General features: G+C 42.9%; 2 protein-coding genes and 2 non-coding genes across 8 annotated transcripts in view; all 4 read left to right on the top strand.

The window, feature by feature from the left end:
* LOC124050403 (pleckstrin homology domain-containing family G member 1) overlaps positions 1–19,454 on the top strand; it is a 58,146-nt gene extending 38,692 nt beyond the window's left edge. For 4 of the 5 annotated variants that reach the window (XM_046372896.1, XM_046372892.1, XM_046372895.1 and 1 more), the window contains exons 3-17: positions 3,062–3,162; positions 4,234–4,303; positions 8,344–8,390; positions 10,146–10,296; positions 10,701–10,832; positions 11,610–11,792; positions 11,902–11,997; positions 12,393–12,479; positions 12,913–12,946; positions 13,073–13,165; positions 13,272–13,333; positions 13,440–13,625; positions 13,728–13,847; positions 13,957–15,814; positions 16,394–19,454. In XM_046372896.1, coding sequence (XP_046228852.1) covers positions 3,062–3,162; positions 4,234–4,303; positions 8,344–8,390; positions 10,146–10,296; positions 10,701–10,832; positions 11,610–11,792; positions 11,902–11,997; positions 12,393–12,479; positions 12,913–12,946; positions 13,073–13,165; positions 13,272–13,333; positions 13,440–13,625; positions 13,728–13,847; positions 13,957–15,814; positions 16,394–17,397 — 4,224 coding nt within the window. In that variant the 3' untranslated portion in view covers positions 17,398–19,454. The remainder of the gene's footprint in view (positions 1–3,061; positions 3,163–4,233; positions 4,304–8,343; positions 8,391–10,145; positions 10,297–10,700; positions 10,833–11,609; positions 11,793–11,901; positions 11,998–12,392; positions 12,480–12,912; positions 12,947–13,072; positions 13,166–13,271; positions 13,334–13,439; positions 13,626–13,727; positions 13,848–13,956; positions 15,815–16,393) is intronic. The other variant, XM_046372894.1, reaches the window with a different exon arrangement.
* Positions 19,455–20,550: 1,096 nt separating this feature from the next.
* Positions 20,551–25,165, top strand: tcp1 (t-complex 1). Its single transcript, XM_046372612.1, has 12 exons — positions 20,551–20,708; positions 21,205–21,290; positions 21,384–21,512; positions 21,837–21,934; positions 22,072–22,182; positions 22,304–22,485; positions 22,850–22,976; positions 23,230–23,405; positions 23,531–23,654; positions 23,915–24,107; positions 24,261–24,424; positions 24,725–25,165. The coding sequence occupies exons 1-12, from the start codon at positions 20,636–20,638 to the stop codon at positions 24,936–24,938; spliced, it is 1,677 nt and encodes a 558-aa protein (XP_046228568.1). The 5' UTR covers positions 20,551–20,635; the 3' UTR covers positions 24,939–25,165.
* LOC124051117 lies at positions 20,953–21,090 on the top strand. The gene has a single exon (XR_006841763.1). It is a non-coding gene; the product is annotated as a small nucleolar RNA SNORA29 (small nucleolar RNA).
* LOC124051118 lies at positions 21,594–21,736 on the top strand. The gene has a single exon (XR_006841764.1). It is a non-coding gene; the product is annotated as a small nucleolar RNA SNORA29 (small nucleolar RNA).
* Positions 25,166–25,175: the final 10 nt, after the last annotated feature.

The following is a 25,175-nucleotide window of genomic DNA, read 5'->3' on the forward strand; positions in this document are numbered from 1 at the left end:
GGAGTAACGTTTAGAATTTGGAGTTTTGGCCTGTCACCCCTGATCGATGTCCCACCCTCTCCTGTGCCCCCTTCCCTTCCTCCCCTCTTTAGGGCGCAGAGGTGAGGAAAAGGGGGAGAAAGAGAGGAAAGTAGATAGAGGGATTTAGCTCTGAGATAACAATGTCCAAAGTAGGTTAGGAAAACACTGAACAGAGCTTAGGAGCTGTACTTAATAACCCTTTACTTCCTCTACTCTGCAGACCACCTATTGCCATTAGAGAAGCAGACCACCCAGCAGTGGGACACCACATTTACATGGCAGGACAGCTAATTCTTCACCAGTACTCTGGAAAAAGACACATGCATTTAGCCTTTCTTTAGCCTTTAATGACAGTTCCAGTGAGTGCACGGCAGATGGATTGCACTGATTATATCTGTATGAATAGAGCTTTTAACATGGCACTTTACCTATACCGTGGATAGCTGCTGGACATCAGAAGCATAGCATTGACCCATCTATTATCAGCACTGTGCTTTGTGAGCTGGTCCTGCAATCCCCATCTCAATAATCCCTATGCCCATGCTGCTTCCTGCAATGGAAGAGGGTGTGACAGCCTTAAAACAAATATTTACCCAGAATACCCTCACCTGTGCTTCATCTGTCAGCAGTGGAGTTGTGGCCCACGCTCTGCCTGCCTGTGTGTGAGCTGTGTCTGTGAATGTGGCGTACTTACATGTACAGTGCATGTGTATGTATCACCAGGGTTTATCAGTTGGTGCATGACTGCATTTCTACAACGGCCCTGAAAGCTGGATGTGCTGCAACTGCAACAAAAGGAGGCAAACACAGAAACATCTGGCAAACACAGAAAACACAAACATATATAGAAAATGCAACGAAACCAGGAAACATTGCAAGAACACAATGGAAATTACTTACAAAACAGCGAGTAACCAAGGGACACTAAAGTTGATAAACATGCCTTCCCTTTTTTAGTGTCCCAGGAGACATCTGTTGTTTGTAGCTGAATTCCTTTGTGTTCTGTGCAGATTGCAGCATTTCTGTATTTGTGTTCTGTCACTTGGCAGCACTTGCTCTTTGCTTGTCAAATTGGTCACGATGTTTTCTTTTTCTATTTCCACGGGTTTTCTTAAGTTGCAGTGTGCTGAGTCGTCAGGGCACACATTTGTGAAATCTGTTTTTGTTAGTTTTGTGTGATCACGCCTCCTTGGCTCGGTCAGTGTGTGCAATGAGGCCAGTCCGTTATCCACAAACAATCTGAGAGACAAAGCTCTCACCCCCCAAAACCTCCCTCCTATTCCTCCTTTTTCCGCTCGGAGACCTGAAACGCATCACCGGGCCATTTGAAGTTGACCAGGAGTTTGGAAATAAACTGCAAAAATCACTTGGCCTGCAGAAACATTCAAAACAGTGAGACTTGGATGTTTGCACTTTGGCTTTGTCTGGAGGAATGACTTCCTACAGCGGTGAGGAGTGAGGGATGTGTTTGGCATGTAGGAAAAGAGTGTGTACTCAAGGAGGTTAATGGTTAACACAAAAATATCAAGTTTGTACGTGTTATGTCTTGTGCTTAGCAGGGCGTGTACCTGAAGATGTGTGTGTGTGTTTGCGTTAGTGGTTGTTTGTTTGTGTATATCTGAATGCTGCCCATTGTTGAGCTCAGTCAGGATTTGGCTGAGGTGTGATGAGTGAATGGGTCAAGCCGTGACCCCTTGGCTAATACAATATCAAATTACGCATTACCTCCGATTGCCAACAAAATCTAAACACGACCCTTTGATGTGACCCCCGACGTAACCGCCAAACTGCCTGTTAGTCTTCTTGTATAACTCAAATCCTCAAAACGAAAATCTTGGTCTTTAAATAGGAAACATCCAAGATGACTGTCATTCAATCCAAAGTCTAAAATTTATATCAAATCTTTTTAGTTCATTTAGACCCTCCCTTTCATTTAGACCTTCCCTTTGCCTGTCATCAAACACAATTTAATGGACTGTTCAGGCTCAATGACGACGATAATGGCTAAAAACATATAACACTGTCAGGAACAGAAACAACCGCCACAGAATGGCAATCAGGCAAACAGAGTCTCTCTGTCTCTCCCACTTTGGTCTCTTTCAAAAGCACAGAAGCGATGTGCTGAAATGATCAGTGGGTGTGTTTGTGCATGTCCAAGGCAGCCTGGTACTTTTCTCTGTGTTGTAATGTCTATCCTGCCCAGTTGCAGGTTGTGGTTTGAAAACTGCCAGCAGGATGCCTCTGCCTCCTTAACCCCTATCCAGACCTGCTCCCGGTTTAAGGTTTAAATACAGCTGCGTTGATGATTGAGGTCATGTTTGTGGACGTGCGCTTCCAGGTGTTTCAAGTGCACTTCCTGCGTTGCGTGGCTGTGTTTTGGGAGTCGGGTTGATCAGAGCTGAAGACACTTTGTCGGAGGGAGCAGAGAGACTCATGTGGTGACGTTAGCGTTAAATCACCGGCAGCCTGCAGCAGTAGATGTAATAATAGTTTAGTTTTCAAACTTTACTGATCTCACCAAGACTATCAGTGGTAATGAACAGGCAGACAAAGCAGGCCTGCCACAGAGAAACATACAGTTATAACAATAAGTGTTTGTCTTTCTCCCTCCACCTTTTACTTTCTTCCTGCAGGACAGACTCTGACTTGTGGCTGGTGTCACAGAGCAGCAGTCCTAGGCTTTGTCTGACTCAGGGATTCACTTACTCTAAACCTGTTGTGTTATTTCCTTACCAAGCTGTGATGCAGGCAGTGGGTTACACCTGCATCACACCTGGTTTTGACAGTTACAACAAATTTTTAGTTTTATTTAGCCCATTTTAAATCTAATGTGTTCTCAGTCTAGTGTGTTTTACATTGCTGGGTAGTACAAACAATCAATCGGTCAATCAGTCATTAATGAGAAGTCCTTATTATGGGGTCTGTAGGAGGTTCAGTGTGAATGGTTTGCCAAAATTAAGTGTGTGTGTTTGTGTCAAGACCAATCAAAATGGCTGCCATACAGTTCTAACATGACTGTTTTTGTGCTTTCTCTCTGCAGGACTACTTTGAGTGTATCAGTAACCAGTCTCGGCTGGCTTTGAGCTCTGAAGATAAAGGCTCACTGTTCGGCAACATCCAGGACATCTATCACTTTAACAGGTACAACACACACACACACACTTTACAACATCACATAACAAGTCAAAATACTTGACAGCTTTTATTGGGTTTGGCTGATGTGAGGTGTTCTCATTTTGTTGATTGTCAGGCCTTATTAAGAAGCGCTAGTTCGGACGTATCAGAAACAACTGTTTCTCAGTAGTAGTTATGACCTGGAGGCCAACATGAATGCTGTTTTCAGGAAATGTTGTAATTATAATAAGTCTAACACACCATGAATTGACTCACTGAAGTGTTGAACATTCTTGAGAGCAACGGAAAGACTTAACTTTGCCACTTAGCTTCAGTATGTCGTAATCAGGCCTCTTCATTTAATCTAAACAGCATTGGAAAGAAGACTGTCGAGAACGTCACGTCAGAAAGAGGTCTAAACTCAGACATATTTAGTGAATAATATGGAACTTGACTTTCAGTTTGCAGCTGAAGACTTGAGACTCAGCTATCCCCCAAAAGGGCTATAAACAGCTGATGTTATACAGAAAGACTGTGCAAAAACAATGTCCTGCAAATAGGGAAACTGGGCTGAACCACCTGTTGATTTCTGGAAAGGGTGTTGTCGTGACAGTCAGGTGTGTGTAATAAGTCCCCGTCTGCATATTTGTCTCCTCCGGCACCGCTGTAAACCATGTGTGTGTGCGTGTGTGCATGCGCTCAGACGAGGTGGCTAGCTGAGCATCAGCCATGGTGGTCTGGAGACTCAGACACGCACACACTTGTCTCCCACCTATTCATTTCTCAACAGTCACGCGCAGACAAACTGGCCAGTAAAAGGGAAACATAAAAGCAGTTTAAAGCAATGACTTCATGCTTCAGCCATGAAACAATAACTCCCAACAGTGACCTTCTTTTTTTTTTTTCCACACAGTTTGCGCGCACACACACACACATACATGATGGCTACAGTTTGAATTCATGGAAGTTTCTTATTTGTTCAGAGCTGAGTGCCCTAAGACCTAATTTCTGACTCTTGCTCCTGAAATTCACTGTTTGGAACAATGGATCGTGGGAGAGTTTGTATTCATGTGTCTGTGGGTCCACATTTTGTTTCAGAGACCTTCTTCATGATCTTGAGAAGTGCAACGCTGACCCTGTGGCCATCGCGGAGTGCTTTGTTTCCAAGGTAAATTTCATAAAAAAATTAAAGATCTGAGAATATTTGAAGAATTAATACAAATTTGTTATTCAGGACTTTGCTTTCTTTTTCTGTACGTCATTGCATCCTTATATCTGATATCACCTATTATTATAACAATTTATCAGTCCCAGGGTCCGTTTCCCACCTTGTGAGTGAATTTGCTTTTGTACTTCAACTTAGAGGTAGTAGAATAGGAGTTTTACTTGCAAATGAGTATTTTTAGCGTGTTTTACATTTTTTTAAAGGTTCTGAGTACTTCCTCCACCGCTGTCTGTCTCTCTGCCCACATTCACACTCCTCCCCTTCTTGTTGAAACTCGTCCAAACAGCTGCTTCAAACACACACGCAGAAACACAGGACAGAAAATGAGAAACAGGCACTAGTGCTATAGGTGAAAATCAGGTGAAGATGCTGCATGAAGACAGTTAAGTTTATTGCGGTTTATGGGATTATTTGGTTCACTGGAATGTTGGTTTTTTAGTGCCACAAAAGGGCAGATAGGGAGGCCAATTCCAGAGGAATTTAAGAGCCATCCAAATATATAATCACCTTTTTACAGGAGGGGGATAATAGCAGGGCTTCATCAAGAAAAACTGGACTCACCAACTCTCGGTCCTTCAGCCCGTGTTTCAGTTTTTATTCGGCTAATTCACTCGTCTGTGCCCTAAAAAGAAAAAAAAAAAAACATTGCATGATTATGTCCCATGATAATGTGCTGCATTCCAGTGCTTCCTCTAAAACATTTTACATTCCCTTCCTACCCGACTGCAATTACACCCAATACCACAGAGCAACTGTCTGACCATCAAGTCACAGACTCCCTAAATACAGGAGCTGTTGTTGAGACAAACCCAGTTTATAGCAGCCCACACCACCACTCTGCATAATTAACTGAGATCCGTAAACAAACCAGTGCGATGACATCTTGTAACCGATTTGTGTTACAGTTACAAAAAAGTCCCAAGAAGAAAACAAGTCGATCTCAAACAAAATTCCAGACCTGAAACCCGGGCTGCCGACTGTTGACTTATGATCTGTAGCCAGGACAGCATTTATTATAAAACCAGTATGACATCCATATGGTATTTCTTGTGTGGTTTATCCAGGGGTTAAATTGGGTCAAAGCCAACTGAGAATAAGGCTCCACTTGTGTCCAAATCACGTCCTGCCTGGAGTCTGATAACTTCTCTCTCCTGCTACCCAAACTGCAGATGTCTGTTAAAACCATTACATTTTTTAAAAGTCCATGTTTTACTGGAAAGACTCAAGGACCTATCCCACACACTCACACACCTGTGCAGGTGTGTTTCAGAGCCACCTGTGGTCCTGCACAGACCCACCTTTTGCTGCCTTTGTTTTGGGTAATGTTGACACAAAAGATCACCAAGTTGAATCCAGGTGGTTAATGTAACATCAAGTTTGCCCATTTCTCAGGGGACTTTGGATGTTCTAAGCACTTTAAAGACTTCTCGTCTACGCTGGCTTAAACACTGAAGCTGAAAGTGCTCTTTTGAGCTCGGAAATAGACACTAAAATCACCTGGGCAAGCTTCATCTGCTGATGAAGATCTAAAACTCAAGATGTCTCTGTGTTTAAATATACAAAATAACTTGTTCTGTTCCTCTATGTATAAATATTCATATTAGAAGTAGCTCAGATGAACATACAGTTGCTGGGTTGGTGTCTTTCGGCTTCTGTAGATTTGTCAGTGAGTAGGTTTAATACAGATGTATGAGTGCTGCACACAAATACTAAGTCGCGGCTGGCCTTCACTCTCCTCTTCCATTGAGATGACCAAGGACTAACATCTATGTGTGTTTTTATGCGTGTGTGTGCGCCTTAATCATCTCAAAGGCTGACTTCTGGTAAAAGGGTCGTAACCAGAGTAGTAACCAAAGTCCTTTTGTGTTGCTGAAGGTTAGTCACGGTTCTCGAGACCCAGAAAAACCACAAAACCTCTCTTTCACTGTCTGCTATGAAATGCACACATGCATACACACAGCCGATACACAACCCAGCACAGTGTGTGAAGAGGAGACGGCTCTGGTTGTAAGTCTCCTCCTCCCTCTCAGATAATTGGCCATCTATCCTCATGTTCCTCTGTGTTTCACTGAATCCTGACTCTGCTATGTGTTGAGTCAGCCTTTAAAGCATTTTATGGGTCGCTACTTGCTGACTGAAGCACAGAGAGCACAATCACAAATTAAATTTGTTTTTTTCCACCAATATCAGTGATCAGTCATGTTCAGTGCTTACCTGATGAGTCACTGTGACCGGTCCAGTCTTGGAAAAACATGCAGTACTTTTTTTGTTGCACTTTGTCGTTATTAGCTCAAAAAAGTAAAAGTCTTTCTATATAGTTTGTATCTACATCCTGTTCAAAGGCACATGTCTGATTTTCATCATGTATAGGTAGCAGCAACCAAAACGCTCACATGCAGCATTTGTGCATGTACTGATTATATGATTTAGACAGAGTCCGTGTGTACTTCTTTAAGGAAAGTATATTATAGATCTGAGCTATTTCAGGGTCTGCTGATTCCATGGTTGGGTTCAAAGAGTGTGTGCAGAAATGCACACACTGCACAAATTTGTATTCCTTAGCAGCATTTATGTATCTTGCGGTCTCACAGGCCAGAGGGATATTAAGAGTGTGTATTAGGAGTGTGTGTTGTCAGAAATCGATGGTGGCACATCTGGTTGCGTTTAGGCCTGGTTTGTGGCGGCAGACTGCTGGAGACGAGGAGAACTCTGCTCTTCAATTTAGGATGGTTCCCACGGAGCACCTCAGGCTAACAAATCATGAGAGTCTGTGTGTGTGTGTGTGTGTGTGTGTGTTTGGTATATTTTTGGTGAGATGTACTGTTTGTGTTGGTGTAGGCAGGTTGAGTTGTTTGCTGTGCGTTGAATAGGAATGTATATTTACCTAAAGCAAGAAACAAAACATTCACATACATTCAGTCACCAGTTTACTATGAATCACATGTTGGAAAAATGTGTGTGAATGTGCACATTACTCTTTGTTTGTGTGTGTACACGAACCAGGACAGACTTCTGTCATGCGTCCAGTGTTTATGATGTCGCTTCCTGTTAGCTGTCCGCATCCTGCGACCCCCAAGTGTTTATGGACACAAATAGAGTTCAATTAGAAACAGTTATGCAACAGTAAGGGGTTCATCTCCAGGCCTCCAAGAGAGCAGAAAAAGGAGGAACGCATGATTATGAAAATGAAGGAAATCCCAGGAATATCCATAAACGATCGATGAAATGGAAAACATGAGCAGAAATAGAAATCAGGATCATATATAAGTTTCTGGGCGAGAGGAAGACGTTCATTCGAGCTTTGTCAAGTCATGCCGTTTCTGATGTCTTTGATGTTCAGAGAGGCATGCAAGGTGGGAAAAGTCTCAATTAAAGGGGTGGTGATGAAGTATGAGCAGATATTTAATCTGAGTGCTCAGGGCTGTTGGGATCAACAGAGACTCAAAGGCCAGGACAAAGGCTAATGATAAGCTACAAGGTTGACTTTCAATTAGTAAGCAGAAAAGAGAGGATGCTTTGTCTGTGGGCTCGCAGCGTGCAGAGCCGTAAACATGAAATAACTGGCCAGTCATCAAAACTGCCCCACTGCAGATGAAACAACCAGAGAATGAAGAGGCAAAAAAGAGGTCATCGATCTTAACACCAAAAGTGCAGTAACAAAGGTTGTGTTTGTTGCAGGCATCCTCTGTGTTCAAATCATTTTTGTAGACTGTGACATGAACATTTATTATTGTTGTTATTATTATTTGTTTAAGAGTGAAAACTTTCAAACACACTTCACAGGCCTCTGAATAGTATTAGTGTAATTATTCTGAGCCAAAAACCACCAAAAATGCTGCTAAACATCAGCATGCTCTCACCACACGCCTGCCTGTGCCGGCTGACGCCCATAAACGTGACGTGACATCACTGCGCCTCTTCAGTTAGCGCTGTTCTCTGTCACTTAAATGTGTCAACTAATTTGTCCTTGTTGTGTTTTACAGAGTGAAGAATTCCACATTTACACTCAGTACTGCACCAACTACCCACGGTAAGACACCAACCTGTGTGTGTGTGTGTGTGTGTGTGTGTGTGTGGTGATATCTACTGTACAGAGCCCATCTTCTCGTTGTCATTGTTATCCTATCTTGATCTCACCTCCACATACCGCCTTCCCATCGTCTCGCATGGCTCCATTGTGTATGTCGGTCAATGCGTTGCCTTTTTGTCCCCCTCCCTGACAGACTGACACAATCCATAGAAGTCACCTCAGCAGGAGTCAAAGTGTCTGCCTTCAGTTGTGCCTCAGGGTCTTTCTGCCTCCCTCCCTCCTCCGTGCTCCATTTTCTTTCCTTCCATTCTTTTATTCGCTGCCTATTGACAGAGTTACAGCTCCCACCCTGACAGACGGGGTATTATAGTTATCACCTTATCATACTTTATGCCGTTAATGTTTTAATAAGCTTTGTGTGAGCGCGGTCCTCTGGGACACCTGTGTGGATCGCTTGGGAGGAATAATGTGGAGTTATTTTCTATGTCACTGTGTGTATTGTGTGTGTTTTAAATGGACTGAAACGTGAAGCCGTTCTTCATGCCAAGACAAACTGCGCCAACCAAACACACCTTCGCCTCCGGCTTCCTTTTGCTCTTTCACAACCTATGATAAGATGGGCACGTGGGGAAGGAACTGTTTACAGGCTAATGATGACTAATTGATTGCTGATTGTGTGGGTGTGTGTGTGTGTGAGAGAGAGAGAGAGAGAGAGACAGTATGTGTGTGTGAAGGGGTTATTGTCAGCTGTTTGAGATAGACCCTCGCCCACATCCACACCACAGCTGGTGACCCCAACCAAGGTCACACACGACAGAGACACACACACGGGAGACACTCTCACACACAAACACACACACACACACACACAGGCAGCAGATGTATCACGGTCAGGCTGAGCTCTGAGGTCGGATTTCCTCCAGAACAATGTGAGGCCTGTGTGGAGCTTCACTGGAATTTAGGCAAGCAGACATACACATGCATGCACACACACACACACACACACAAACACACAGAAGAAAGGCAAGTTTTGGGGCAGTCCACAACTGTCTTTTTCCACTGTGCATGTTTATGCACACACCCCCACACACACATACGGCCTACATTTGTTCATGAAAAAGGCTCTTATTCTTGTGATCCATAAAGGTCTTACAGGGTTGTTCAGTGCTGCTGTTTTAGTAAAATATGCACCAAAAATCAATTAATCCAAGTCTGATAAAACATTAAAAACATCAACTGCAGTAACAAAAGTGGAATAAACGAGATTACAGGCAAACTGTGATGAAAAGTATGTGTGAAGAGTTTTCACGTCTGTCTTAAAACCGAACACTGAAACTAGTTTTACTTGTCATCCTCCTGTCCACGCTGCCCATTAGAAGATACCAACTAATGTGCTTCCCGTGGATCGCTTTTATGGTACATAGATATACAAGATAACCCACTTAAATTATTTAACAGCAGAAGTACATTAGAAAGGGATCTTCTAATGGACAATATTAAAAAATATGAACCTCTCCTTTGATCTAATTTTTTTTGCATACATTAGAGATATAAATGGACTGTATATGCATGCACACTACAGTCCATGCATTCAGGAACATCACAACTGATTTCAGCCCAATCCAGGGTGAAGTTTCTTTTTTTTTTAAGTATTGTCTGCCAAGATGTACATTACAACTTTTGCCTGTCATCACTGTCAAATTACAGCTTACTACACATCACTGATATCTTATTCTCTGTGTTTGGCCTTCGCAGGTCGGTGGCTGTGTTAACAGAGTGCATGAGGAACAAGGTGTTGGCCAAGTTTTTCCGTGAGCGCCAAGAATCTCTGAGGCACTCCTTGCCCCTCGGGTCCTACCTGCTCAAGCCGGTGCAGAGGATCCTGAAGTACCACCTACTGCTGCACGTGCGTCAGTCTGTCTCTGGCTCTGCACATACAGACAAACAATTCATTTTCAACCACATAAATGCAAACACAGACACACTGTGTGTGCAGCATACACATCAATTTGTATAAGTTATCTTTCAAAAACCTATACAAATTGATGCGCATGGTTAAGCCACAGCATTTCTGACTCAGCTTCCCATGACAGTCTCCACTGGAGAGGCCAAATGTTTACCCATATGGTGCTCAGTGTGTATTGTTCCTGTGTGTGCATGCACAAATGTGAGTTTACATGCAGAAACACAGCATGGGTGCCTGTATTGTGAGTGCACGCCTGTCTTCATGAGCATGATTGTATGAGGCATGTGAGCGTACATGCGGACAGTATGTGCAAGTGCTGACTGTTGTGCATGTTGTCTGTGCAGGAGATAGCCAACCACATGGAGAAGGACACGGAGACTTACGAGGTTGTGCAGGAAGCCATAGACACCATGCAGAGAGTGGCCTGGCACATCAACGACATGAAGAGGAAACACGAGCATGCTGTTAGGTTGCAGGTACAACAAGCTCCCACCAAAAAACACCCAGAAAATAAGAAATAGGCCTGATTGTGTGAAAAGTTCATTTGGGACCGACAGTGTACAGACCTTTCCTGAATACATTAAATGTTGAGTGTGATGTATCCTGCACACTTTCCATGTAATCCTATAACCAAAACAGAGATGAAGTTTTGAGCCTTACAAGGAGCCGATTCTTTTGTAGTTCTGCAGAACAGCTATGTGAACTGTAGGTTTGAATCAGCCAGGCCCCTGTTTCTCCCCAAGTCTCACACAAGTCACTGAGTTTTCCACTGGGATAATGATGGCCTTGCATAAGGAGGATACATAAAAGAGAAGCTTGTTTCTTTTATCAACTGAGAGCCAGAAGGGTCAGATGAATGCAGGAATGTGTCTGGGGAAAGGAATGGCTCAGTAGAAGTTTTTAGCTTTTTTTTAGCTTTTTTCTTTTTGTCCTTTTCATCATCACTTTTTGGCTTACTCCTATGCCTTTATTTTTGTGCTTTTTAATGTAGCTTTTCAGTGATTCACTTACAGTTCTTAGGTTTTAACTTTTACCTGTAGATGGATTTATGTTGGCTATAGTTATGTTATATGAATTAAATTTATCATGATTCATCTTTTAAAAATGTGCACTTTCTCACTGACTCATGTTAACATATGTTTTCCCAAATTTTATATCCTTTTTTTCTATTGCAGTGATTTTTCTTGCATTATGTAACAATAAACACAATTATTTGACATCCCTCACTCTGTGTATTTCGACTCTTTTTACAGGAAATCCAGAGCCTGCTGACCAACTGGAAGGGCCCTGACCTGATTGGCTACGGAGAGCTGGTTCTTGAAGGAACATTTCGTCTGCAGCGAGCCAAAAATGAGAGAACCCTCTTCCTGTTCGACAAGCTTCTGCTCATTACTAAGAAACGAGAAGAAACCTACACATACAAGGCTCATATACTGGTCAGTCCTGCTACTTGGAGCATGACATGTCCCAAAGAGACACTAAATATACAAGCATTTCTGCTCAGTAAACCTATTTTAAACTCAACTTCCTACATGTCTTTTGCAGTGCTGCAACCTGATGCTGGTGGAAGTTATTCCTAAGGAACCATTGAGTTTCAGTGTGTTTCATTACAAGAATCCCAAACTTCAGCACACAGTCCAGGTACAGTCTTATTACATAAGAGAGCACCGCTCAAAGCAAGTCCAAGTCTTTGTGAATGTGATTACACGTCTTACTTGAACTGTACAGCTACCTGCCACATTGAGCAAGAGTGCAATCAGAAAGTGTAACAATCGCTTGCAGATGTCTGATTGTTTTGTAGACTATCCCGGCTCACCTCAGTGAGTTGCTCAGACATGTTGAGTGCTTAGAGGCTAATGTGGCCATTGTTGTTACCTAACCGCTGTGTTTTGGACAAGTGCTGAAAAATATAAGATAATTGGTGCAATGAAAGAAAACTACGTTCCACATGTTTAAGGATTTATCCAAAACCTCTCAGCTGCCCTTTAAAGCACATATCTCCTGTTTCTCTTTGATGCTTCGCGCTCTGCCCATAGGCCAAATCACAGCAAGACAAACGCATGTGGATCTTACACCTCAAGAGACTTATACTTGAAAACCATCCAGCCAAAATCCCTGCCAAGGTAAGACCAGCTTGTCTCCTTGTTCACTGATGCTGTAAACACAGGCTTTGTGTGGGATGTCTTGGAAATGTCTTGGAAATCATTCCCTCGTGCCCACTTCTTTGTCCTTCATCTCCATCTTTCTTTCTCCCCAAATTGTCTCTGCACTTTCCTTTTGATGTGTTCTCAGTTTTGCCACTGATCCATTTTCATTCAGCTACAATCACTTTCCTGTCTCTTTGAATGTCTTTGATCGTGTGCAAGTGGACACTTTTTCTCTACAGGTGTGAAGGTCGCTGAGAAAGTTCACCGTAATTAGATAAAGCTGCTGTTTGTTAAGTTTGAAACGAGGCAAAATTGATGAGCTGTAGTGTGGCGCCACCTTGTGGCAAAGTTTGTTTCCTCTTTAATGGAGCTTGTTGAACTCACCCTCATTTTATTACTTGAATTTTAGGCGAAGCAAGCAATTTTGGAGATGGATGCAATGCGTGAGTGAATTTAACATTATACATAACATAATTTAGTCGAATTTATTAAAACAGCATTCTGCCATATGTATATGGATATTATGTCAGTTTTTCATGCATTTCTTTTGTGATGTGTCATTTCTCCAGATCACCCTGGGTTTCATTACAGCCCTGATGGAGACAAGAAAGACTCCCCTCAAACCAAGGATGGTCCTACTCCTCGTAGAGGACGCAGGAAAGGTAGGAAATGTTAAAATTGCTGTTCATAAAGAAAATAATTACACACCTTACACACCGTGCATATACTTTAAGAATTTATCAGTAATTCATTTGTTCAACATCGCAGAACCTCTGTCCAAATTACTGAAGAATGCCAAGCAAAACGCTGCCAACGCAGATGGCGTAAAGGTGAGGGATGACCAGAGATGGTGAACAGTTTTATTTTGGGATGGTTGAGTATACACATTGACTCAGAATTTGTTTAGTCAACTCTTAAAAATGTGCTTCTTTCCAGCGTACAAGTCTGGGTGTCACCCTGCTCTCACCAGTGTCCCAGCTGGCTTTGGGCACTATTGGTCGTAGCCGCAGCCTCATCAACCAATCACAGGAGTCCCTGGACCCTGGTGATCACTATGACCACAGTGACAGGGAAGAGGAGCCACATCAGCAAGATGCTGATGATGAAGATGACAGTGGCCTGGTGAGTTTAAATTTGGCCATTTAAATTTGCCCTAAATTTGTATAGTTTCAGCTTTCAACTCTAGTCCCTCAAACATGTTGATAATGACAACTCTGCATTCAGGGAGGTGGAAAGCGGCTGCAAGTCCCTGGCAAAGGCAGTAGGAAGAGGCTTAATCCTCAGGCATCTGTCGATAGTATAGAACAGTGGAAATCCTTCAACATGAGCGCTTCAGACCTACAGGTCACATTACTACAGCCACAGTAGTAATTTCACCTTCTTCTGTCCTTATGTTTTTAGAGTGCCTCAACTACATATAAAATAACAACTTCTGCTTCTTCTTTTTCCACAGAGAGCCAGAGAATCCCTGGTTAGGGAAGGCAGTCACCACCCACCGCTTCTCAGGACACCTCATGTGACTGAGGAACCTCCAGAGACACCCATTCCTTCAGTAATAGTCACAGAAAGTGACCATTCTGTGAGGAATATCTGGGCAGACCACCGGGCTCGCAGGGCCATGTTTCCCACCCGCCAGAGAACCATGCAGCCTGATGATGAGGATGAGGACATCTACCAGATGTTTGTCCCCACGGAGCCAAGTGGACCAGAGCCAGAAGTGCCCTCAGAGAGGCCAGGGGCCACCACATCGCCCAAGACAGCTCGGCCCTGCAGCTGGCATGTTGAACAGGTACCCACTGTGCAGATTGACCCTCCATCCAATGGGAGCAGAGTCCTGCGGAGGGCGAGCAGCGCAGGGGAAAAGGCCACAGAGGCTCCACAGAGTCCTGATGATGACCTGCCAGGTCATAGTAACTTGGAAGTGATCCACACTGAATCATCCAGCAATGACATATCTGGATCATCCTCAGCAGAGCAGCTGACAATAGACGATATTGAAAATGTGTATGATAACATCAGCTACGAGGACCTGAAGAGCATGGGACTTGTCAGAAGAGACCCTGAGGACAGCCAGCTACGGAAAGAAACATCTACAGATACACAGGCTTCCTTGGGCAAAGCAGAAAGGGTATGTGCTCCAGAGGTTCTAAGGGTCACAGAGCCTATGACTGAACCGGAGAGTTTCTCGGATAGCAACAGATCCTCCACACAGGAGGGGAGGCCATTTGGGACTTGTGACCTCAAGATAGTGGAGGAAAACATCTATGACACCATCTGTTTCAGGGAGCCCCCATCAACTGAGCTTAAAGGGATGAATGAAGGCAACAAAGCAAAACAAGAGAGAGACAGTCTGTTGGCCTCTGAACAAGACCTGACTGAAAGCCTGAGAGGGTTTGTATCTGAGGAGAGCCTCCACTTTGGAGAGGATGAAGGACCAGATACCTCCCATCCTGGCCCATGTTCCTCTGAGCCAGATTATTCCTCCTCCTCTGCCTCTGAGACCCTCTCTCACCGCTCGCAGAAAGGGGATAAAATGTCAGAGCAGGTTGACGAGATCTGGAACGACCTGGAAAACTACATTAAGAGCAATGAGAAGAAAGCTGATAGACTCCCCGCTGCCTTCCCAGTTAGTGCCAGCGAATCACCTAAGAAGGCTTCCTCTGTCAAAAACAGCCCTACAAAGAGCCCCCTTGTAATTAGTCCTCAAACAGCCAGCCCCCCAGCCAAGAGTCCCCCAGCACATCAGCCTAGACCCCCACCTGTCACCTCCACACCATCATTTACCATCCCAGTCATCAACCTTCCTGACCTTCAAAGTGAAGATGTTACTGCAGAAGAAAACCATAGCCCTACTCCTGCATCACGCCCCCTGCCTCTCACCCCAGAACCCCTCCCAGGCACAGTGAAGAACATTCGTAAAAGACTGGCTCGCCTCAGCAGTGGCAGCTTCCGTCTGGAGGACGACGACTTGGTGGAGGTTCCTCAGCGAAACACACATCAAAGGGATAATGCCGTCAAGGACCTCCATAGCTTGTTTCCAGGAGAGCTGGCTGGTCTGGACTCACCGCTGGCCTCCTCTTCTTTCCTGCTGAGTGACTCTGTGGACTTCCCCCTGGAACTTATGGATAAATCAAAGAGCCGAGTGTTTCTAATGGCACGACAGTATAGCCAGAAGATTAAGAAAGCCAACCAGCTGCTCCGCATGAGGAGCATGGACCCTGGAGACTCTTGTAGTCGGGCCAGAGCAGAGAAGAAGCAAAAAGACCTGGCAGCCATCTTAGAAGAAAAGAAACAAGGGGGAGCTGCCATAGGTAATATAACACATTTAGCTCTCACTATAATAGTTTAAAACTCTGGTACTGCTGATAGTTACGAGTAACAACTGCCTAACCCTTATCCTTCCACTACCCAAACTCAAGGCATCTGTCAATACCGAGTACTGGTCTGACAGTCTTTTCCCTTAAATTTAAAATCTGTATACCTCACTGGGAAATAATTTGAGTTTTTTTGGTAATACAGAATTGACAAGGAGATGTCTGGGCCAGATCAGTGGTCAGATCCAGTCAGAGCAGTGCATCAGACATAAAATGGATCAATTGATTTATGTGTAACTCTGCAGTTCCCTTCTGCTTTATGGTATTGTTCATTGTTCTCATTGATTTTGATTGATTTTCTGGGTCGCAACTTTTACTGTTTTGCGTCACACTCACAACTCTCACCGCTGGCATTTGGAGGTAAACCTAGCATACACTACCTGTCCAGATGACAGATACATAAAAGGTTAGCAACTAGCTGGTGAACAAACCTCAGAAGCTGGTAGACACTAAAAACAGTCTGGGAGTGAATACCCTGCTCACACCTTACTTACATCCTCTGTGTTCCCTCTCCAGGTGCAAGGATAGCAGAGTACTCCCAGCTCTATGACCAGGTAATGTTTAAGGATCCATCTGGTTCGGCTGGTCAGACCTCCGCTACCCGACATCAGATCCATCCAGGGCTGCCATCTTCTCCGTCCATGCCTGAGACTTCCTTGGAGGAGGACTGGCTCCACTCCACTTACAGCAACGGAGAGCTGGCCAGCTACGTCTCCTCATCCAGTGAGGTGGAGGATGCTCAGACGTCTTCCACCCCACATCGCAGACTTACCTCGTCCTGCTCCATCCCTTCTCTCCAGACCTTCCCTCCCTCTCCGACTAGCCCACCTTCCCAGAGATGGAGTATGTCGGCACCAAGTGAAAAAGAGGAGCACGTGTACAGTTCCATTAAGAGAAATCCTTCCTTTAACTCTCCGACTTCACCATCCTCAAAGTCTTCCCCATCCAGTCACTGTCAGTCAGCCAGCTCGCTGGGCAACCATCAGCAGGAGAAGAAGAAATCTGGGCTCAAATCTAATGGACCCACTGTGGACCGATCCACAGACAGACTCCATGGCCCCAGTTTGGGTCGTGTTGGTCGGCAGAGTAGCCTCCCGGAGCGCTCCACCCAGGGACAGTCAGACCTCACTTTACACGACGGTCAACAGGTGGTGGTCCTGAACCGGGCTTCTGCTCTGAGCATACTCAACGCCACCCAGAACTACCTGGCTAATTTTAAGGACAATGAGGAAGATGATGACGACTATGTAGAGATTCGCTCAGAGGACGAGAGCGAGCAGGAGAAGGACAGGTTGGCACGGCGAAATGGCAGCTCGGCAGTCCTTTCCAATCAGAACCAAGGTCTTGTCCACTCCCAGAGTCTGCCGTGCACCCCGGTGCGCTCCTGTGACCCCCTGAGGTCTCTGGACCGTGAACAGCTGGAGAAGTACCTGTGGAGCGAACAGCAGCAGAGCCAACCCAAAATCGTCCAGTCTCTGAGGGAGAAGTTTCACTGTCTGAGCTCCAGTAGCTTTGCCTGAGTCTATATGACAACTAAAAGCCAAATACATACAAACATACAGCATATAGCAACAAAATGGATACTTCCGCTTTGCCTTGAACATCCTACATCATTCAGCATAAAAAAACAATTTAAAAAAAATCTTAAAAATAACTCACCTCTCAACAAAGATCAGAAACAAATTTCTTTGTTTGTGCAGATGTGTTACAACTTACATGAACACCTAAACTCTCTGTTACAGGGCTTCGATGTAATAGGTTAGACTAGTCAAAATGCCACATCCAAGCCTGCATGTGAGCTGCCTTAGCACTTCCAGGTTCAGACTGTCCTCTTTTGTATGTTTCAAAGAGATCTGGCACTGAAAAGTCATTAAGAAGTGGTCAAAACATTTCATTTCTAAAGGCTTTCAATGTGACTGAATGAATTTAATAGAAATTAAACTCTTTGGAGCCTTTTGGAGATAACTATACTCATAGGAATTGATTCTGCTGGAGGAATTGTGCCAGTAAACTGCTGCACAGAGAAACAGAATCTCTTCTGTGCCCTCAAACCGAAGTACTCGTATCAAAAATCTGAGGATCTTTGATGGATCTTGACTCACCGTGTCATGAGTACCTCTTAAAGCTCTTTCTTTCATTTTGCTGTTAAGGTTATTTTAACTGCATTTTCAGCACTACTTAATCTTAACCTGTATAGGAGCGATGAATCACAGTGGCGGCTAGTGTTTTTAGTTTAGTGCTTACACTATGAAAGAGACCTGAACAAGCAGCAGTTCAAATTTGCAATCTTCAGATTTGCTACTCAGGCTAGACTGCCACTTTTAACAGCTTTTTAGCATTAATTGTAACGAAAGAAGATGCAACTGTAAAGAAAACACTTTGGCTATTACAAGATCCGATAAGTTAAGTATAACTACTAGACTTAGACCTGTAAGTCTATTTAAAGTTACTGCATTTCACTCTGCCAACCACCAATAGGGTATCACGCTTTAAAATCAAGAGAGGATGCTGATATTTTAGATAATCTATAAGGAACCATAGGGCTTCATATTTATTTTGAATTTCTGAGTAAATCAGAGATGGTTTTTATGTGTTATGCTCTGGGGACATCCATGTAGATTGAAATGTGCATCTCAACAAGTGGATGATATTTGTGTGTGTCTTTTGTTTGTTTGTTTGTTTTGTTTAAATCACACTAATTTTAACCATTGTTTTTAAGAGGGACCACGAAGGAGAGTATCAAAGAGACATAGTTAAAAGACTACAGTACTGTATTTGTTTTTTTTGTTTTTTTTTTAAATGAATAGTCAGCTGTTTGTTTACTTTGTTTACGTTATGGGACACTGTCACACTACTGATACTGCATCCAGGAAGGATCACAGAAAATCGTGGAAAGGACATCACGGTCACATGGTTATCAGTCACTTTAATAAAGTTCCCACAATTGTTTTCTCTCCCCTTGAAGCATACCCAGTCTTTATCACATTTTTCAAAAATCACTAAAGGTGTCCTGTTTATTTTATGTCTGTTATTTTGGCCCTTATCACTATTATTAATTCAAGCCACAGTCGAGTTGTAAAATAAAGTAACATGTATTTATTAAAAGGTGGTTTTATTCAGATTTAAGGGTGAAGACAAAATTTGAATTAAATACTGTGAATATTTTCAGAAGTGGGTTTTCTATCACGCACTGCTTAATGCAAGTTCCAAATCACAATAACACATGAAATGTTGCAAAGCACAATATCATGGCCTACTGTTCATATCAGGAAATGTGCAGCAAAAGCAAGTTAGGAATATGAAGTATTTTTTTTTTTCATTGTACATTTTAGTCCTCTGTTTCACTGGTGGGGATTGTCAGTCTTCATTGACTCTGTTTTGCACTTTTCTGTCTTTTATACATTTTATTTGTAAACACTTTGTAAAGATGTACATTTTAGGAAAGTTATTCTTGTATGCCATAGGAATGCTTTAATGCTTTAATGTTTAAGTTAAGTGTACTGTATTTTTTTAACTGCCTAGTTGTCATTGCTCCACGAAACAATGTATTGGAGGTAATAAATTCAGATTAAACTCATCTCTGTGTTTTTGTGGTTCATTATTGAATGAATATGTCACCACCTTAAAAATGACACAGAACAGCAGCTGATTAACATACAGATCATCAGTATGAAGTATTCCTCTTAAGGAGAGTTGTAAGACATCCAGTATAAGCAGAGCAGCCTGAAGACATAGGTTTGGTTTTTATATTGTTATTTATTTATATACTGCTATATTTTTATCTTATCTTTTTATCTTTATTTCATTACATGGCATTAGTACTAAGGTGAGAGAGTATATCGATTCTCCTGTATGTATTGAATTGAGAATAAAAAAAAGAAATAAAAAAAAAGAAACAAAAAAGATCTTGAATCTTGAAAATAAGACAAATTTGGTGTGTAAAAATAATTCCAGACTTATTTTATAGCATGCAAATGTCTTCGGGTTTCTCTCATAAGAAAATACAGGTGGCATCACAGTCCCTTGAGGTTTCAAAATAATGCTTAGTGACTATTTGGTTATTACATTTTGGTGGATGCATAAAGAAATTCAGAAATTATGCTCACTCAAGCAAAATTATTTTCCAAGAAGCCCAAGATGTCCTCAAAGATAAAGAGTATAGCTTGACCAGTAATAATTTTTTTCAGGTCAAAACCAATGTATAAATTTGAGAGTTAAAACATCTAATAAACGATTGACCAATATTAATAAAGTCTTAACACAATCATTTTTATAAACATCTTTGTTTATTTTGTTACTTTGTTAGGGTTTTTGAAGAACTGCGAACAAGAGACAAAAACAGACATTTTGAAAAAAGAGGAAAAGGTACATAAAGAGTGTTTCGAAATTTTGCTACCATAAATTCCAGTATAGTCAAAGCAAAATCAACAGCAGAGGGCGCACTGACAGCCCACCATAAACTAAGAATTATAGCAAAAACCACGAAGAAAAGAATGAGTGCATGCTGGGAAATGAGGTTTATAAGAAATAACATGACAAAACCTTGTTTTCTAATTTAATAGGTCACTTGGTTGACGCGAAAACCTCACTATAAACTTAAATTTAGGATTCTTTACATATTCCAATTTCATCATAATGAAATGAAGGACTTTGAAGTGAAATGAAGGATATAATTTTTCTCGAACCTTCCGCTTAATGCCGGTTTACCCATAGTGCATTGCGCCAGTCTCTTTCTTCTTGGTTGTGTGGTGGTCCAAAATGTCGCTGCTAGAGGGTCCGTTAAACGTGTTCGGCCAGAGAACAACTGGCGAATCAGTTCGTACCCAAAATGGTGAGTTATGGTGTTGTTTTATTTGCTGTTGCATATACGTTTCGTGTATTTTCACTGCGCCGTGAATGATCGACAGGGGTGGTGATTTCATTTACCGCTGTGAACACACGTGTGGCTAATGCTAATGCTAACTAACTTTGATGTTAAGTTTAGCATGAAGCATCTGGTCATAGTCAGGTGAAATACTGCAGAGTACAGCAAAGTCTTCTGCACTTTACGCCAACGAAGTTAGTGACGAAGTCGTAATCCCATTATAGTACCTTCCACTCGCATTACCATGAATGGACGGCTATGCTAATGGGATAGAAAAACACTGTCATGGTCTGAGGGTGTGGTTAACTCACCGTGTACCCCGCTAAATAAAATGACAGAATACATGTGCTGAAGGTATTGCTATACGTTAGATATGTTAAAGAATAAACCACCTGTCTTTCAGTTAAAGGCCGTTCAGTAGCCTACTTGTCAACTACTAGCCGCTTCCTTTTTGCCTTTGCAGTCATGGCCGCAGCATCCATCGCCAACATCGTCAAGAGCTCCCTCGGACCCGTGGGTCTCGACAAGATGTTAGTGGACGACATTGGGGTATGTGTCTCATTCAACATTACCTTTTCTGTTTACTCTGTTAACAAACTTTGTGGTATGAGTCGCTGATCTGTCTGATGGACGCTTTGACAGGATGTCACCATCACCAACGATGGCGCAACCATCCTGAAGCTGCTGGAAGTGGAGCACCCAGCTGCCAAGGTCTTGTGCGAACTGGCTGACCTGCAGGACAAGGAGGTCGGAGATGGGACCACGTCTGTGGTGAGTAGGGTCAACAACTGCTCCCATACGGTGTCATACTCTCACAGTCATTTTTAGCTTTGTGCATCAGTTCTAAGTGAATGTCCTGTTTTAGTACCATGCATCTGCCTTTTATTATGGATGTGAGGTTATGCTAACAGGAAAGAGAAACTGTCCATCAGTGTCTGAAGGGGTGGAGCAGCCTCATTTCTGTCCCCCCTAATGAAATGATGGTACAATTTGATTTATTTTTTTTTATTGGTGGTGGGACAAAGTGTTCTCATTTGGAGTATGAACCCACTCTCAGTTTTCACTTAAAATTTTTAACATGCAACATCCTTTTAGGTCATTCTTGCAGCAGAATTGCTTAAGAGTGCAGATGAGCTGGTGAAGCAGAAGATTCACCCCACGTCAGTCATCAGTGGATATCGTTTGGCTTGCAAGTAAGATACCAACTATGAGAACTACTCTTTACCCTGTTCAGAAGTGTTTATACATAGATGCTGGGTATCTCTATGTGCTTCAGATTTTTGGATTTTTTTTTTGTCTTATATACAAACTTGCCTTTATCATCTTCCAGGGAGGCCGTTCGCTACATTAATGAGAACCTCACTATTGGGACAGATGATCTGGGCAGAGAGTGTTTAATCAATGCTGCAAAGACCTCCATGTCCTCTAAAATCATTGGAGTGTATCCTTCTTGTTGTACAGTACATAATATGCTCTAGTGCTATATCTAGAGTTGAGCACAATTTCTTTATATGTTTTGTATTCAGCTGAAGTCCTTATATGCCTTAACACCAAGCCCTTAGTGATGCAGACTTCTTTGCCAACATGGTGGTGGATGCTGCTATGGCTGTGAAGTTTGTGGACAGCAAAGGCGTGGCCAAATACCCCATTAATTCTGTCAATGTGCTGAAAGCCCATGGCCGCAGCCAGAAAGAGAGCTTCTTGGTTAACGGCTATGCGCTGAACTGCACAGTTGGCTCACAAGGTATGTTAGTTCCAAAGCCTGAAATTCCTGAATTTCAAACGTAAGCTGTGAGGATTTTATTTGCCCGATAAATCACCACTGCAGCTGATTAAACTCCCATTTTTAATTTGCTGCTATGTCTCACCTGATGATGTAAGCAGTGATACGCGTGGGAGATAGTACACTGGCTATGAAAGGACTGTAGGTGCAGTAGTTTGTAAACTGTGGTGCCTCTTTTCTGGCCAGACAATGTAATAGTTGTGTAACATGTGCCTTATTAGTCTTATGTTGTTCTCATGATGTCAAGTTTTAAGGGAGAGTCAATTTTTTATTGTTCATCATATAGTTAACATACTAAACATTCTGTTTTTGTGTTTGTTCGAAGGCATGGTAAAGCGTGTTGCTAATGCCAAGATTGCTTGCCTGGACTTCAGCCTGCAGAAGACCAAGATGAAGATGGGGGTCCAAGTCATCATCAACGATCCAGAAAAGCTTGACCAGATCAGACAGAGGTAAATGCTGTGTTTTTGTTTTTTTGTGTTACCAGAAGCACAAGAATGATCCCATTTAAATTTGCTGTGATACTGAACCAATAGTTTACACAGTGATACGCGTGGGAGAAAGTATCAGCAGCCCGAGTCAAGGCAGCAGTTTCTCTCTGAGCTGTGTGCCACTACTGTGGGCTGGACATTATTTATTATATTCATATTGTATTTTGTATAAATATTACAGTTACTTAGTAAATATGGGATTTTGTTGCTGCAGAGAATCTGACATCACCAAGGAGAGGATCCAAAAGATTTTGGCATCAGGCGCCAACGTTATCCTGACCACCGGTGGCATTGATGACATGTGTCTTAAGTACTTTGTGGATGTAGGAGCCATGGCGGTGAGAAGGGTTCTCAAGAGGGATCTCAAACGCATCGCTAAGGCAACAGGAGGTAGGTTTGCACTACACTGATGTTTGTCCAGATTTGCTTTTGTATTACTGATCTTACATACATCTGCACACACACTTTGTTGTCTTGCTCAAGTGGTGACATTTGCTGTATTTGTCCACTCTCAGCCACCATCTGCTGCTCTCTGACCAATCTGGAAGGAGAGGAGACATTTGAGGCCACTATGCTTGGTCAGGCTGAGGAAGTTGTGCAGGAACGCATCTGTGACGATGAGCTCATCCTTGTCAAGAAGTAAGACCTGTAAATACTCATATCCGTGTATTTTTACTTTATACTGTTTGTTTTTCTTCATCACAATGCTGGTTTACTGTTGGATAAGAACATTTCAGTGCATGCAATTGTACCTCATCTGTACTTCTGGCACGAGTTGTGATAATCTGAGGCAGTGATGGATTTGTTCCTCCTGTGTTTGTCTACATATAAATGATTGACAGTGTGATGTGTGTTGACTGTACTGGTTCTGTTTTTCTCCTAACTTTTAATCCTCTCAGTACCAAAGCACGCACATCATCATCCATCATTTTGCGCGGGGCCAACGACTTCATGTGCGACGAGATGGAGCGTTCGCTGCATGATGCCCTGTGTGTGGTGAAGAGGGTGCTGGAGTCAAAGTCTGTGGTTCCAGGAGGAGGCGCTGTGGAGGCAGCTCTGTCAATCTACCTTGAGAATTATGCTACCAGCATGGTGAGACACAGCCTATGAAAAATGTGTTTCCTTGTACTGCATGCAGGTGTTGCTGATGTTTCTTATTTTGCAGATGATTTTCATGAACATAGTGTTGGTTGTGTCCCAGTTTTCAGAAAGCTGAAACATTACTCATCACTTTTGTCTCTTCAGGGTTCCCGAGAGCAGCTGGCTATTGCTGAGTTTGCCCGATCACTCCTCATCATCCCAAAAACACTGGCTGTGAACGCAGCACAGGACTCCACCGACCTGGTGGCAAAGCTTCGGGCTTTCCACAATGAGGCTCAGGTTAATCCTGAGCGCAAGAATCTCAAGTGGTGAGTCTTTCCTCCCTGCAGCAGGCAGGATACTTCAGTATCTGTTTCCGGATTCTCCTTTAGGTTTTTCTACGTAGTGTGACACTCTAGATTTTAGTCCTGCATTGAAGAATTCTGAGGGTTGATAACTTTTCTTTTTTTCGTTTTCCCCTTCTGTTACACTAAACTGAAACTCTTTGGGCGTTTGACTGTCAGTTGCACAAAACAAGAAACTTGTAGATGCCCCTCTTACTGGGAGCAAGTTGAACTTTTTTGCTGTGTTATGGAGAACCAACAGTTTTGATTACTTTCGTTTTGTAGGATTGGTTTGGACCTGGTGAACGGCAAGCCTAGAGACAACCGTCAGGCTGGCGTGTACGAGCCCACCATGGTTAAAACCAAGAGCCTCAAGTTTGCCACAGAGGCCGCCATTACCATCCTCCGTATCGACGACCTCATCAAACTGTTCCCAGAGCAGAAGGAGGGCGGAAAGTCGTACCAGGAGGCCGTGCAGTCAGGATCTCTGGAGGGTTAAAATGCTGTGATTGGTCCACATAGGTTCATCGTCTGTATTTATACATCAGGAGCTCTTCGTGGCTGTTGCTCTAGTGTAGGCCGTGCACTTTGCCTGTTTACTGTTCTCCCGTTCTCGCTTCCAGAATAACCGTAAGTGACTGGTTTTTGTTTTTTTTTTTTTCTTCTTCCCTTTGGACACTTAATAAAGCTCCAATTGTTGTAAATGACTGTTGATTTGCTAATTCAGATTGGCTTT

The sequence above is a fragment of the Scatophagus argus genome, chromosome 19 (assembly GCF_020382885.2).
Source record: "Scatophagus argus isolate fScaArg1 chromosome 19, fScaArg1.pri, whole genome shotgun sequence".
NCBI lineage: Eukaryota > Metazoa > Chordata > Actinopteri > Scatophagidae > Scatophagus > Scatophagus argus.